The sequence below is a fragment of the Tachypleus tridentatus genome, chromosome 1 (assembly GCF_004210375.1).
Source record: "Tachypleus tridentatus isolate NWPU-2018 chromosome 1, ASM421037v1, whole genome shotgun sequence".
Lineage (NCBI taxonomy): Eukaryota > Metazoa > Arthropoda > Merostomata > Xiphosura > Limulidae > Tachypleus > Tachypleus tridentatus.
This window is the reverse complement of record NC_134825.1, coordinates 43468655-43482078: the sequence shown is the minus strand read 5'-3', so window position 1 is coordinate 43482078 and position 13424 is coordinate 43468655. Positions and strand designations below refer to the sequence as shown.

Sequence of the window (13424 nt, the reverse complement as noted above, 5' to 3'; positions counted from 1 at the left end):
GGAGAGGAATGTAGAGTGAAGATAATACTGATGTGTGTGGATGGACAACTGTCATAAGACACAACCATCTGGAACTAACCCCTCATGAGAAACAGTGCAGTTAGTTACTACTAATAATAGATATTGTTATTGTTTTTTTTGTAAAGGAACAGCAATGACCATGCCAATTGTATAGATGTGTTACCAAAACACTTGCTGAAAATTTCATATCCATAACTTTCTGTTTTCCCCTGCTCTGTGTAGATTTTGGGTAAATAATTCTTGTGAGACAACACTGGCAATTTAGTGGGTTTGGACATACCCATAAAAGAAGCTTTTATATGCCAAACATGGTTGAACATAATACAAATGAATGAAAGGCCAGATTCACCCCCCTAAAAAAAATGCAAAACTGAGGAGCTGGCAAATATAACCAGTTAAATTGCAAGGAATCAATTTCAAGAGGAGATCTGACACAATAAAAAATTGGCAATGATGATTTCCATTACAAATGGCATAGTGAGCAAGATAGCAACAATGAACTATCCATAACTGACACAAACAATAATAAAGGTTGCAATGATTATACAATGAGGAAAGAGAATGGAAAAAGATAACAGAAAACATCAGTTTACCTTTCCAGGAAATAAAGATCTTCAGAAAAAAAAAGAATGTTTTGTAAAAACCACTCACCACTTCGTGTGATGGAGGGTAGCAGCAATGTCAAAGGCATAAATATCCAAATGATGATGACCACAAACAAGAAAGAAGAAGAAAATATGTTTCAAGAGCCAAAATAATACAAAAGGTGGGAAGCCAAATGCTCAAAATGGGAACACGTTAGAACTTGAAGAACTACACAAAGGTCCCATACAGGAAAAGAAACCTGACAAGAGAAGTAATGGATGGATAAAGAAAGCCTTAAAGTGAAAGGAGGAAATTATTGCTTTGGTAGCAGTGGATGGTCAAAGACATTGCTGTCCAGTAACATGCAGGGATGGAGACAAAAAGGACTTGTGTTGAAAATCCAGGTAAATAAGAAATAAGATGTGAAAGAATAAAATGACCCAACCTAAAACAGTATTGAAGTGTCAAAGTGTAACACCCTGTTGTGAAAAATGTATGACTGAAGTTAGCTGAAGAAAAAAAAGTCACAAAAGTACTGATCTTTGGGGTTCTGAAATGGTAAAAAACAAACAATGGTAGGATGAAGAATATAAAGGGCTGTAGCTAAGTTAAAAGGATAAGCATGGAACTAAAACACACAACTATTAAAGATAAACTAGAGGATGCACAAGACATATTACAAATGAGAATACGAATGAAAGCACTTGAAACATCTAGCTTCATTAAACACAGGCCATGAGCAAAGACCCAATGCTGATTTTAAAAAATCATCCACAATTGAAAAATAACGAGAAAGTGATTCAGAGATGACAAGTCAATGAAAGCATGCCAAACCTCTAACTTTATGGAGAAGTAAAAATATTTGACAATAAAAGCCCTGAACAAGATGAGAAATGAATTCTATAGCTCTCACTTCCAAAAGAATAGGAAAGAGGACAAAGAGAGAAAAGAAATGGAATAGGAAATATGAAAGAGAAACAATAAGAGAAAATGTGCAGAGCCTCAGATTTGTTGGAGAAGTTGAGATGTGCACTGACAAGACAAGAGTCCATGATCAGTTCCAAAGAAGAGGCATTGCATAGAACTATAATTACTAGTCATGTGGGTGGGGGAAATAACAGAAAAATGATAACACAACACACCTGAGAAAGAATGGCAGAGGTATGTTGCAATAATACCTGTAAAACTGTCTGCAGTTATTAAAGCAAAAGGGCAATATACAAAATATTAACTGTTTGCTGAACTCAAAACTTCCATTGTGTTTCTGTTGAACTTAATATGAAGATAAATAACATTTTGATGCTTCACCTTTAATTTACCTTTAATTGTTCTTTGAAAGTCTGACATCTAATTTTTGACTGTATCTATTCATCAACAATGAGTGAAAGGCCAGAAAGAAAGACCATAGATAGAAAAACTGGCCAAAATCATCCAAAGAGAGGCAAGCTCCACAGAAGGCAAAGAAACAAAAGAACTACAATAAACTGGAGAAAAAATAGCATCTGATACACAAAAACAGTAATATTAACAGTTAACTTGGTACACCATTGTTCATCAGTTCAGTAAATTTGTTGAAATTGTCACTGACGTTAAACGAACCTTATCACAAAATGAAATATGAGACCAATAATGCATGAGTATGCTTTATTAAGTGAAAAAAAGGGATAACAACCTGTATTCATTATTGGGTTGGCTGGATCAAATGTCTGAAAAGGGTTTTTTTTCTTTAATAATTTACTTGACATACCTTGTTGAAAGAAGGATACTGAATCTCTCTTTGCTTGTATTTTCATATTGACAGGATACGAAATTAGGATACTAAGTTTAGTAGGCTAGTACTCACATAGAAAAACTATTCAAATAATAGATATAAGCATGAACCATAACACCATAGTATTACATTTGTGTCAAAATTGTATGGCTTGGTAAAACTATATTTCCCTATATTTATGCTTTTTGATATATACTTATCATACAAAATTCCTTATGTAAGGGGAACAGAGTCACTGAAAACAGTATTTGCAAAAACAGTTAAACGTTAGCTTAATATTTTTTGTTTATATGCCGTCAAAAAACAATTAAAAGATGATTATAAAAATAGTTTTTGTATAAAAATTTATAAAAATAATTAGAAAATAATTTTATATTTTTAGCCTTTGTGTTGGAAGTTTAATAAGAAGTTATATTAATACATTTATTTTTGAATAAAGGAATTTTGGCATTTCAGGCTTCAGCCCTAAAATGAAGCAACATGATATATTGGAGTTTGTAAAAAAAAAACAATAACTGAAACTTCAAAGCAAAATCCAATTGAACATTTAACACCAGCAACTTCAAGAAGCAATGAAACTTTCACTTCTACTTCTCTAAACATGAAGATAATTCACATATCGATGGAATAGAGAAGCTACAGTGTTGAAGCATCAGGAAGAAATAAAATTGTCTTGCAAGCATCTCTCAGAAAATAAAATGAATGAACATATTTCATCAAAGACACACAATATATATGCAATGCAATTGAAAGATAGTGCAGATGATACAATTACCAAATGCCTAGATAAAATAAACCCAAAATATATCTGCTCTACATGTACAGTTTTAAATATAACATACAATGTAGCAAAAGGAAGCAGACCATTTCCTGATGTTGAAAATGAGATTGAGCTACATATAAAAAATGGGTTGATCATGGGAGTGAAATAGTTGCTGAAACAATTGAACAAAATTTAAAACTTTGTGTCATCACTGATGAAGCTTCAATCATATCTAGTAAACCAATGATCATAATTTTTGTAAAGGTTGAAGATTGTGATTTGTTGCCAATAATTTTTCTTGATTTGGTTGAGTTGAAAGGACAGGATGCTGAAACTATATACACATCTCTATTAAAAAGTTTGCATAATGCAGGATTTGATAGTGGATATTTGAAAAATAATTTAGTTGTATTCTGCTCAGATGGTGCAAGTGTAATGCTTGGCTGCAAGTCAGGGGTGAGCACTAAACTTATGATTTTCCTGACATCGTAATCTGGCACTGCTTAAATCACTGCTTCCACCTGGTTTTAGATTATTCTATCACTGATATAAAACAAGTGAATCATTTCAAAGTGTTCATAAATAAAATCTACACAATCTTTTACTAATCAAAAACCAAATGGAACTTTTCAACATTTTGGAAGAAATTGGACTAGAAATTCTGAAGATTTGTAGAGTTTTGGGGCCAAGATGAGCTGCTTGAAGCCTAAAATCAACTCTTGCTGTATGGTGTGCTTATCCAGCATTATACAAATATTTTTCTACTGAGAAAAAATATTCAGGAATGGCTAGCCATCTTTTCAAGAAATTCTTCCTGGAGGATTTAGTAATAATGTTAGATATACTACAAGAAATTTCTTTACTTTCTAATTCCCTTCAAGCCAGATATTTAAAATTAGCAAGAGCTGACAAACTAATTAAAAGGGCCTTTAAGGCATTTGAAATACTCAAAAAAAGTAGGGGAACCTTTGAAAAGAAAATTGATGAAACCATTGCTTCTGATGCCTTTAGGAATATTGAGTTTGTTGAAAACCAAAGATATGTAGGCCTTCCTTGTCAAAAACTACTGGAAGCAGTAATAAAAAATATGAAAGCCAGATTGATGGATTGTGATCACTTAAAATAAAAAAATAATAATACATAAGAAAATGACAATAAAATTCATGAACTGGTAAACATACTTGAGTCAGATTTATGGAATACTGATGAAGTTGTTGTCCCTGGAAAGCCACTGAAGAAAAATTTTATGAATTCAGTGAGCTCTTTCATCATGAAATCAGCATTAATGATTTCCATGACTATGTGGAAAATGTCCTATGAAATCGCCATAACCATGAGGTTCCAAGAACTGTACATAAGGCTAAAAATATCATCAATACTGTTGCTCTTAGTTCCACAGAGACAGAAAGAGTGTTTTCAATAATGAATATCACATATTCAGATAAAAGAAGCTGCCTTACAGTTGAATATGAAGCAAACCTGTTGACAATTAATTTGATTGGCCTCCCATTGGATTCATAGGATCATACCTGTTCAGTTCAAATGTGGCTAGGAAAGAAACACACAGCTGATGACAACAGGGTCAAATGTGGAAGAAATAAAAATTTTGATGATAATCAAGTGGTGATTTGAAAATGTTTAAAGCATGATAAATAAATTATTTCAGTAAGATACTTTTGTTATTATTTTTCCTTGCAGAAAATGTGGGTGTGTAAAGCAAGATAGAACTGGTTGTTAAAATTTTTGAATCCCACTGTTGCATACACTGGTGCAATACATTGTGGTATGCATAGAGAGTTCCATGGCAGTTGTGTACAAGGTAATTGCTCTTAGTGCTAAGTAATATTTTTAATATTTTCTGAAAAACAACTGAAATTATTTGTATTTTAGGTTAACTGGAAAAAAACCTTCACATCCATTAGTTGTATGTTACCCTATAACTCTCACAAAGATATAAATATGATACAAACAAAATGTATACTGAATTCCTCAAAAGTTTCAATAAATTTAGTTGTCTGTAAATGTAAAAGAATTTGCTCAATAAATACCATTTTTTAATGTCAACACATATCTTTGATTCTAAACACTATTAAAATAAAGGATAAATACTGAAATACCTCTGCTTTCTGCATAGGAGACATGCGACAACACAATACAGCAGTACAGTTACGACACACTTCATAAAAACTGTCACAATACTCATGGAGAATATGTGCTAGTATGTGACCATCTACAACTAGAGCAAAAGTTTTCAAAGTCTCTTCTTCTATCCTGAAAGTGAATAGTGACAAATATTTCAAACAAAGAAATTTATGTAAATTGTCAAAAAAAAAAACTTAATTAAATTGTATTCTAGTAAAGTGTAACTTATGATGTTTGGAAACGAACTTAATTCTTTGTATAATTGAGTTTTTCTTATATAAAACCCTTTTAAAATTTTCAGTTTGTTTTATGATTATACATTTTAACAAAAATATAAAAGATTTACAAAGAAACAAGACTTTAGAAAAAGTTATAAAATTTATTAATAAAATTACTTACATCATTTTAATCTCTACCAGTTTTTTGTAATATTGAGCACTGGTTTCCTCCTGTGCCAACTTTATGACTTCCATGTCTCTCTGAAAGTGGCCTGAGGAGTAACAGATGTTAACTGCTGTTTCTTCTTTATCTCCAGTTAGCACCCAAATCTTAAAATTGTGAGAAAACAAACAAAACATACTTTGATACCAGTTTTATCTACAGTGGTAGTTAAATAATAGAGGTTTTTTATAGAACTGAGAAAATACTAGCTTTTTGCAATATGGTCATAAATTTATGCACTTAATACAATAATTAAGTTTCCAAAACAGTACTACCTCTTCTAACTCAAAACTCTCTCAATCCTGGCCTGCCCTCTAAGCATTGCTATATATATAAAAAAAAAATATATATATTTATAACAGCACATCAGTCTTCACACCCCATTAGTTTTGCACCCTTTCAGAATGTGCTGATCATGTGAATACTCTATATAAATTGTTCTGCAACATCTATACTGGTGTTTCTAGCTCCTTCTCCTATTCTAGAAAATTTCTCACTTTCTCAAACAGCATTCTTGTGTGTACTTATGTGTTTTAACTCACTTTCCATGAGATGACAAAATTTTGATTGTGCTTGATCACAAATTAATGAATGTTTTAAGTTCAAGTTAACTGGGTGCCTTTTCATTCTTATGTTCTTCTGGGTAAGTTTTCCTTTATATCTTTGTCTTATTGGTTTAAAGTACACTTATAAGTTCAATATATACGTAAGTTTTATCTTCTCAGTTTATTTACTGGTTTTGTACTATTGGTGTTGCTTATTGTTTTAAACTGAGTTGCACAATTTTACAAGTTTGTTATTTTTATGTAATATGTAGATTCTACAAATTTCCAGATTTTATTAGTTCATTAGTAATGAGTACTTTCTTTAAGTATATATAGTTTATGTGTCTATTTGGCTACATTTAACGACAGTTCTGTGGGTTCAGTCTGAAGGTTTCTGCCTTCAGTTCTGCTCCACTCCCTTACACTTTCCAGATCTCTTTCCCTCTTTGGGATCATACCTCTTACAATCATTTTGCCTAATCTGTTCAAGACCTACTACACAAAGGAGCTTTCAAATGAGTGGTCCCCACTCAATCAGGGTTTTACTTCTATCTAATTATTGTTCTTAGAAAAACAGGAGATTGGAGACCAATCTTAAACCTATCACAGTTAAACTCTTATCTGGAGCTATGTCGCTTCATCATGTAGTCTTACTTCTTACTTTGAGAAGCTTTATCTACAGGACAAAAATCTTTGTAATGGATGCCTGTCCAATATTCCAACTGATCCAGTGTTTTATCATTTTTTTCAGTTCATCCACAATGGTCATGTCTTCCATTTTCAAGAGTCCTTTTTCAGCTCCATATGTTTTATCATATAAGTACACTCTTTTACCAATTATTTTCACTAACTGGGTCTTTGGTCTCTCATTTTCACAGATTACAGCTCAAGCTTACTTCCTCCTATTCCCTGTCAACCAATCACACCTGCTTACTTCTTTAGGAAGTTAATCAGATAAGGTTTTCAAACCCAGTTGGAACCCCACTCAATATCTTATTCCACTACTCCATATTAGCCTGATCAGACATAGTTCCCTCTGCTCTGATCCTTACTGGAGCAAAGTCTCCTAACCTCACCTCTGTCCCAGTCTCTCTTCCAACAACAACAAAGAAACAGTGTTCATTCCAACATCACTAAACTCCCATCTTCACACATGTCTTTTGTCAGATCCCTTGCCTCAGCTCAGGGACTCATCCTTCACATTCCATTTGGCCTTCCTCCTTTTCTGGTTATCAGAAGCAGTGATCTATCTGCAGATGTTGGTCCATTCACCATGTCTTCTACCCTTCCCACTCTTCAGTACCTTTTTTTCTTTTTCAATTCTTCACCTTGTTGTTTGATCAGGATTTGTTGAAGACCTTCCAATTCTCCCAGAAAGTTTTCTCCTCCTCTGTTATCCCCTTTTCATTCCTTTCATCTTGTTTGTCTTCCACATCCCTTTGTTTTGAATATTGGATCTCAGTTTTGTTCTCCATAACCAGTTTTTCATTTAAACATATTTTTGTACCATCTTTCCATTAAGTGATCTTCTTTCTCCTCATTTGCAGTCACTGTTGTTTTAATATGTATGCTATGAAAGTTTTCTGCACCCTCTCCAATTCAATTCATGTTATAGTCTACCCTGATCAGGCTTTTCATCCCTACACATCTGCTGCCTAAGTAGGTGGTCTGACATTCTTTTCTGTTTCTTTACCTTACATTTCTTTGTCCAGCTCATTTCCTGAGATGTTATATGGTTTGTACTGCCTCCTTTCATGTTTTCATTCCTGTCTATTTGTTTCAAGGATTTCCTTTACATCTTGTGTTTTGTCCCCTGTTGCACTCACCATTTGGGTTTATCAACTGGCATATTATAAATTGTCCATGGAAGGATGTTGTGTACACAATGTTTCTTCACACCCAATTCATCATCAAAGTATGTCTTCAGCTGCTTATCTTCACAGGCCTTTGGAGAAAATCATTCAGGTTGAAATAAGCACAATTCCCAATACATTTGTCACACATTATCTGCTCAACCTGGCTGTGTATTCCTTAGGAAGGTATAGTCTTCCTTTTGTGATGATTCCACACATGACTGTTTGCATTTGACTGGAGTAAGTCAACATATTACTTTTTTATATATTTTTAGTTGATACATACCATATTTCAGGATCACACCTGGTGGTAGTTGTCTCCTGGTCAGGTACACTTCATATTATATTTGCACTAGACATGAAAAATTCTATAATGCTTGCTGTTTAAATGGGATGTTGCTGTAAGAATGATGACAGCTTACCCAGTAGTACATGTATTTAAATTTTTCTTTTAATAAAAGTTACTAATTTCATTTATAAAGGGCTATCATTCCTTGACCTCATGAGTAAATCAGTGGGGGATGTCTGCCTTTCCCTACTGACCTATGATTCCTACATGGAGGTCTACCTGATTTTCAAAATAGGGAATCACAGACAATTTTCTCTGCTGTGTAATTCTTTTGAACTCTTCAGTTCATATTTCCCTCTTTCTGTTCTAGTGGAACAGGAAGCCTTTACCATTTCTGATTCCCAGTCACTGGACTGGTGGACCATGGAGTTTTTCCCTTAGGTGAGATTGAAAAACAAAATAAAAGTTTCTAGCCCCTGTGTATCTGCATGGAGAGAAGACAGCTATAGTTATAATCATTACAGTATCAAGGTACTTCCCCCAGATGTTTTTACCCAGGCAGACAGCACTTGTTGATCAGATATTTCTTATACAAGCCACTTCCATTGATTATTTGTGTCTGGATGGACCACACTTGGCCTATTCAAATTCCTTTCACAGGTCTTAAGCCCTAGCAATGTATTCTTATTTGGATTTTCTCTCTAATTCATTTACTGGCACAACATTAGTACCCAATATCAGTATGTCTGGTATTACATCTTGTTTTTTACAATGGTTTATTATGATGCAGAAGTGGACAGAGAGTTAGTTACAATGACCCTCAAGATCATACTCATAACAATAATCTCTATTTTTCATGATCCTACATATCCAAGATGCTTACCCTAGATATTTTTGACTCAACAGACCACACTTGTTGATCACCATATCTTATACAAAGCATTTCCATTGGATGTTTTTTTTCCACGTGGACCACACTTGACATAATCTGATGTAACCAAAGCACTTCCCTTGGCACACACATATAAGGAAAAGTGATTACATAGACACAAGCTTTTCCATGTTAGTCATCACCATACTGATTCATATCATAGTTACCCAGCACTTCCGACAATGATTCAGTACTGTACCTCTCTTTATTGACTTCAATAGTGCCTGTCATTTCAGTTCCACAGCAACTGTGTTACTATACTGACTGCTGGACAAAGAGCATACCTGTAACAGTAGTAGTATTGTGCTTCACATATTCTAGCACACTTGTTTTTTCAGTGCAGTCTCTTTCTGCCCAACTTGAGATTGCTTCATCTTCACCATCCCCTCCTCTTTAGCAATGTGAGATTCTAGCTTTGGATGAGAGGAGGTACCACCATTTCAGAAGTTTTCTTACTTTGAAAATGTATTTCTGATAGGTACTTATCTCCTCTCACCCACCCTTTCTCCTCACTGCCATACTAGTGTTTATGTTTTTTGTCTGCCCATTCTCAATTATGGAGTCTGGTGGATTTGAAAGTTTTTTTACCAGATTTGTTTGATATTCCCATATGAAATTACAGCCATCACATGTGTACTTATATACAATCCTAAAGCACATACAGGATGGTAATAGGTCCTTAGACCTGAAAAGATTTTATATTTTGAAAGGTGATTTAAATATCATTTATAATTGAACTTTTAGATAAAGCATTTTAATTATTCTTAAAATTTGTGATTTTGCTATGAACTTTACTTACATATAAAAGGAACAATCAATTTTAATGGGTATTTGTCAACAGTGTATAATTTCTTTGGGAATTCAAATTTATGAGAAAATGAAAGGAATAGCAGTTGTTTATTAGAATGTTCTGTAAGGTGGTGATTTTGGTATGGAGACAGAGGTAGTTAAAACAGATGTTACATGCTCTATTGAGAAGATTGAATATAATGCTACATTTAAAGAAAGGCTCTTCTGTTAATTTTCAAGATCATTCGCTAATCACCATCACACAGCTGATAAGCATGCTTACAGAAAGTGCAGATTCTCCTCTACATGAACCTTACATCATTTTTTTCAATTTTGTGAAGAGATAATACAGTGATATGAATTTCTTTGTTTGTGGCCATTGTACTTTTGCTCCAAATTGCTAATAGAATATTTTACCCAATACTTAGTTTACTCTATATTTAAAAACTACATGAATTATTTTTTGAACACCCAAATTCAGAAAAAGGCTGTCAAGTGCAAAAAGGAGACTCCTAGAAATCTTTGTTTTTTATGTTTATTTGTTTGTTGTTAAGCACAAAGCAACAAAATGGACAATCTTTGCTGTGTTCAACAAATGTATCAAAACCACTTTTTAGTGGTGTGAACCCTCAGACTTACCACTGAGCTACTGAAGGGGGCCTCATCCCAGGATCTTTATTTATTATATATGATTGTTTATGTAAGTTTTTTTTATCTGCTGTTACATATTTTTAAACAAATGTAACTAAAATGTAATAAATTACAAAACTTCTCAGCTTAGCAGAAATCTTAAGTAAAATAAAATGTCTGAAATTTTCCATTGTCATTCTTAAACAAAAAACTCCACATCCATAGTTAAAAACGTAATACCTCAACTGTTGCTGCATCAACTGTTCTAATGAAAACTATTATTTTAAATTATACATTACTGAAGAACTATTTCATGCATGATTGAAAACTTTATCAAACAGTTAAATCCACAAATTCAGTTTGTTAAAAAGTGTCTTTAAGGCTGTCTAGGTCAAATGTACTTTTTTTTTCAACTTTAAAGACAAACAAAATCCACTGAATAACTCACTAGTGAAATTAGTTCATGTGCCCAATGTGCTACCATGGACAAATTGGATCAATCAGTCGAAGGCTTTGCAGTTGAAGAAAGAACACTGTGATGCTAAAACCTACAACACCAACCACTGTCAAAACAAACATGATAAGGTACTTTCTCCAGTTTTTTTCCAAGTCTTCTTCCATTACCAGGATGAATTTCATCATAGATTATTGGAGTCTATTTTCCATTCAGCCAACAAAACCAAATCTTAACTAGAAAAAAAAAATGAATGCTACTACTATGTTTTCAGTTGTGAAAAATGAAAAGAACAGAAGATGAAATTCAACTACATCAAATTTCTGAAGCATCTATATTAAAATACTGTAAATAAAGAATGAAGAGTGATATAAACATGGGATGTTGTAGGTTTGAGCACCCTCATCTCACTCTCCTAATTTCTATTTCTTTTGATTATGTTTATGAATTTCTTCATGTGAGACTGGTGGAAGGAGGTTAAGACTGATATATGGTGTATCCCTACCACACTGCAGCTCCTACTTCTGCAGTCACCTCCAAAACCTAGGATTCATCCATTTTATATCCCTTATTACAGCCTATAACCTGAAGGTCCTTTTGATCTGTGCAGCATCTTTGATTTGATTTTTTGTTTGGGCTTGTTTTTATATACATATTTAGAGGAGAATTAATATTATACAAATTTACTTTATTATTATTATGTACTGCACGTATACTGGCATAAATAACTGAATTTCATGACAGTGGTTTAATTAAAACATGGATGTTAATTGTACTTTTAATGAATACAGGAAAAAAAAGAAGTAAGAAACTCCATGTTATATCAGTGCCAATCAGTAAAATTAAAATTCCACTTTTTTCAAGTATGTGGTTAAGATGTAAGGGCTACCATGAGACCTACTTAATCTAATAATAATGCACTTACATTACCCAAACCCAAACCTAAGTATCCTTTCAAAAAAAAGTATTCAGCAGTTTTGCTAGCCTACTTTAATTCCTGCTTCTTTAAGAGCAACTAAGGTTTCACAGACACCATCCTGAAGCTTGTCATCCACAGCTGTAGCTCCTAGTAATGTCATGTTTTGTTCTATTTCATCAATAACTCTTGAAACCTGTAAATAAAATATTAAACAGACTTGTACTTCAATCAATGACAAAAAAAAATCTACTCTATTTCAAAACTCACATAGCTAAAAACTACATAAAAAGGTAAAATCTAAGCTATTATATAAAACAAATCCAACACTAGAAAACCTAGAGCTTACTTAGATGTAAGCTTCATAATGCTTTAAAACATTGAAAGTTTTATTGGGAAAAGTTTTGGTTTTAAGATTGTTTGTTTCAGATTTGTTTTCTTGTTTCTATTAAGAAAGTATCAAAGTGGCTGAAGAACAAGTACTTATTTCAGAAACATGTAAAAAAGTGGAAGTAAAATGGTATGATATATAGGATATCTTGGTAACATTACAAAAAAAGGCTGATGATTTTATAGTTTCACTCATTCAAGACAACAGGGATACACAGTTACTGAATACTTTAAAGATAAATCCCTTCAGTGTAACTACAATGTTTTAGAATTCAAGATCAAATATTAAGTGATCTTGTGTTTTTACTACAAAACCAAAACAGAACTCTTCCTATCCCAGGTAAAATCTATGGACCAAATTAATGACATTTTTTTCACACATTTAAAATAATTACAAGTGAAAATTTTTGTAAAATTAATATGAAAATTATAAACATAAAATAATAATTTATGTTTGTTGTAAAATCACACTCCAAATTTTTCACGCCATAAAAAGTTACCTCTGGAATGAGAATGATCAAAAACATCAGTATATGAAGTACTCTTCCAGTCATTTAAATAAAAATATATGCATTTAACAAATTAATTCTTATGTCAAACTAGCATAATATTTTTTCCTGAAATAATCAACATAAAACAAAGCTTTTATTGTTAATGCCTTCTAGCATTTCAAAGACATTATATTAACAAACTAGTTTAATTACATGTTTTATTATTAAATGGCTCACTACATCCACTTTGGTTTATTACATAGGAAGTTTTATAAAGAAACAAGCTAGAATAAGAATAAATCAAATTTAAGAGTTAAAATTATAAGTACTATATAGAAATTAACATTGACTTCCAATCTGAGAAAGCCATCTACTTGAAGCAAAACAAAAATTCAACCTAATATTGGTAATGA

General features: G+C 32.7%; 1 protein-coding gene across 4 annotated transcripts in view; it reads right to left on the bottom strand.

Moving 5' to 3' along the window:
• Nucleotides 1–13424, bottom strand: part of LOC143247150 (phospholipid-transporting ATPase IF-like) — a 106422-nt gene that overhangs the window by 36746 nt on the left and 56252 nt on the right. For all 4 annotated transcript variants that reach the window (XM_076494791.1, XM_076494782.1, XM_076494800.1 and 1 more), the window contains 3 exons: nucleotides 12204–12326; nucleotides 5682–5830; nucleotides 5258–5411 (listed from right to left, as the gene is read on the bottom strand). In XM_076494791.1, coding sequence (XP_076350906.1) covers nucleotides 5258–5411; nucleotides 5682–5830; nucleotides 12204–12326 — 426 coding nt within the window. The remainder of the gene's footprint in view (nucleotides 1–5257; nucleotides 5412–5681; nucleotides 5831–12203; nucleotides 12327–13424) is intronic.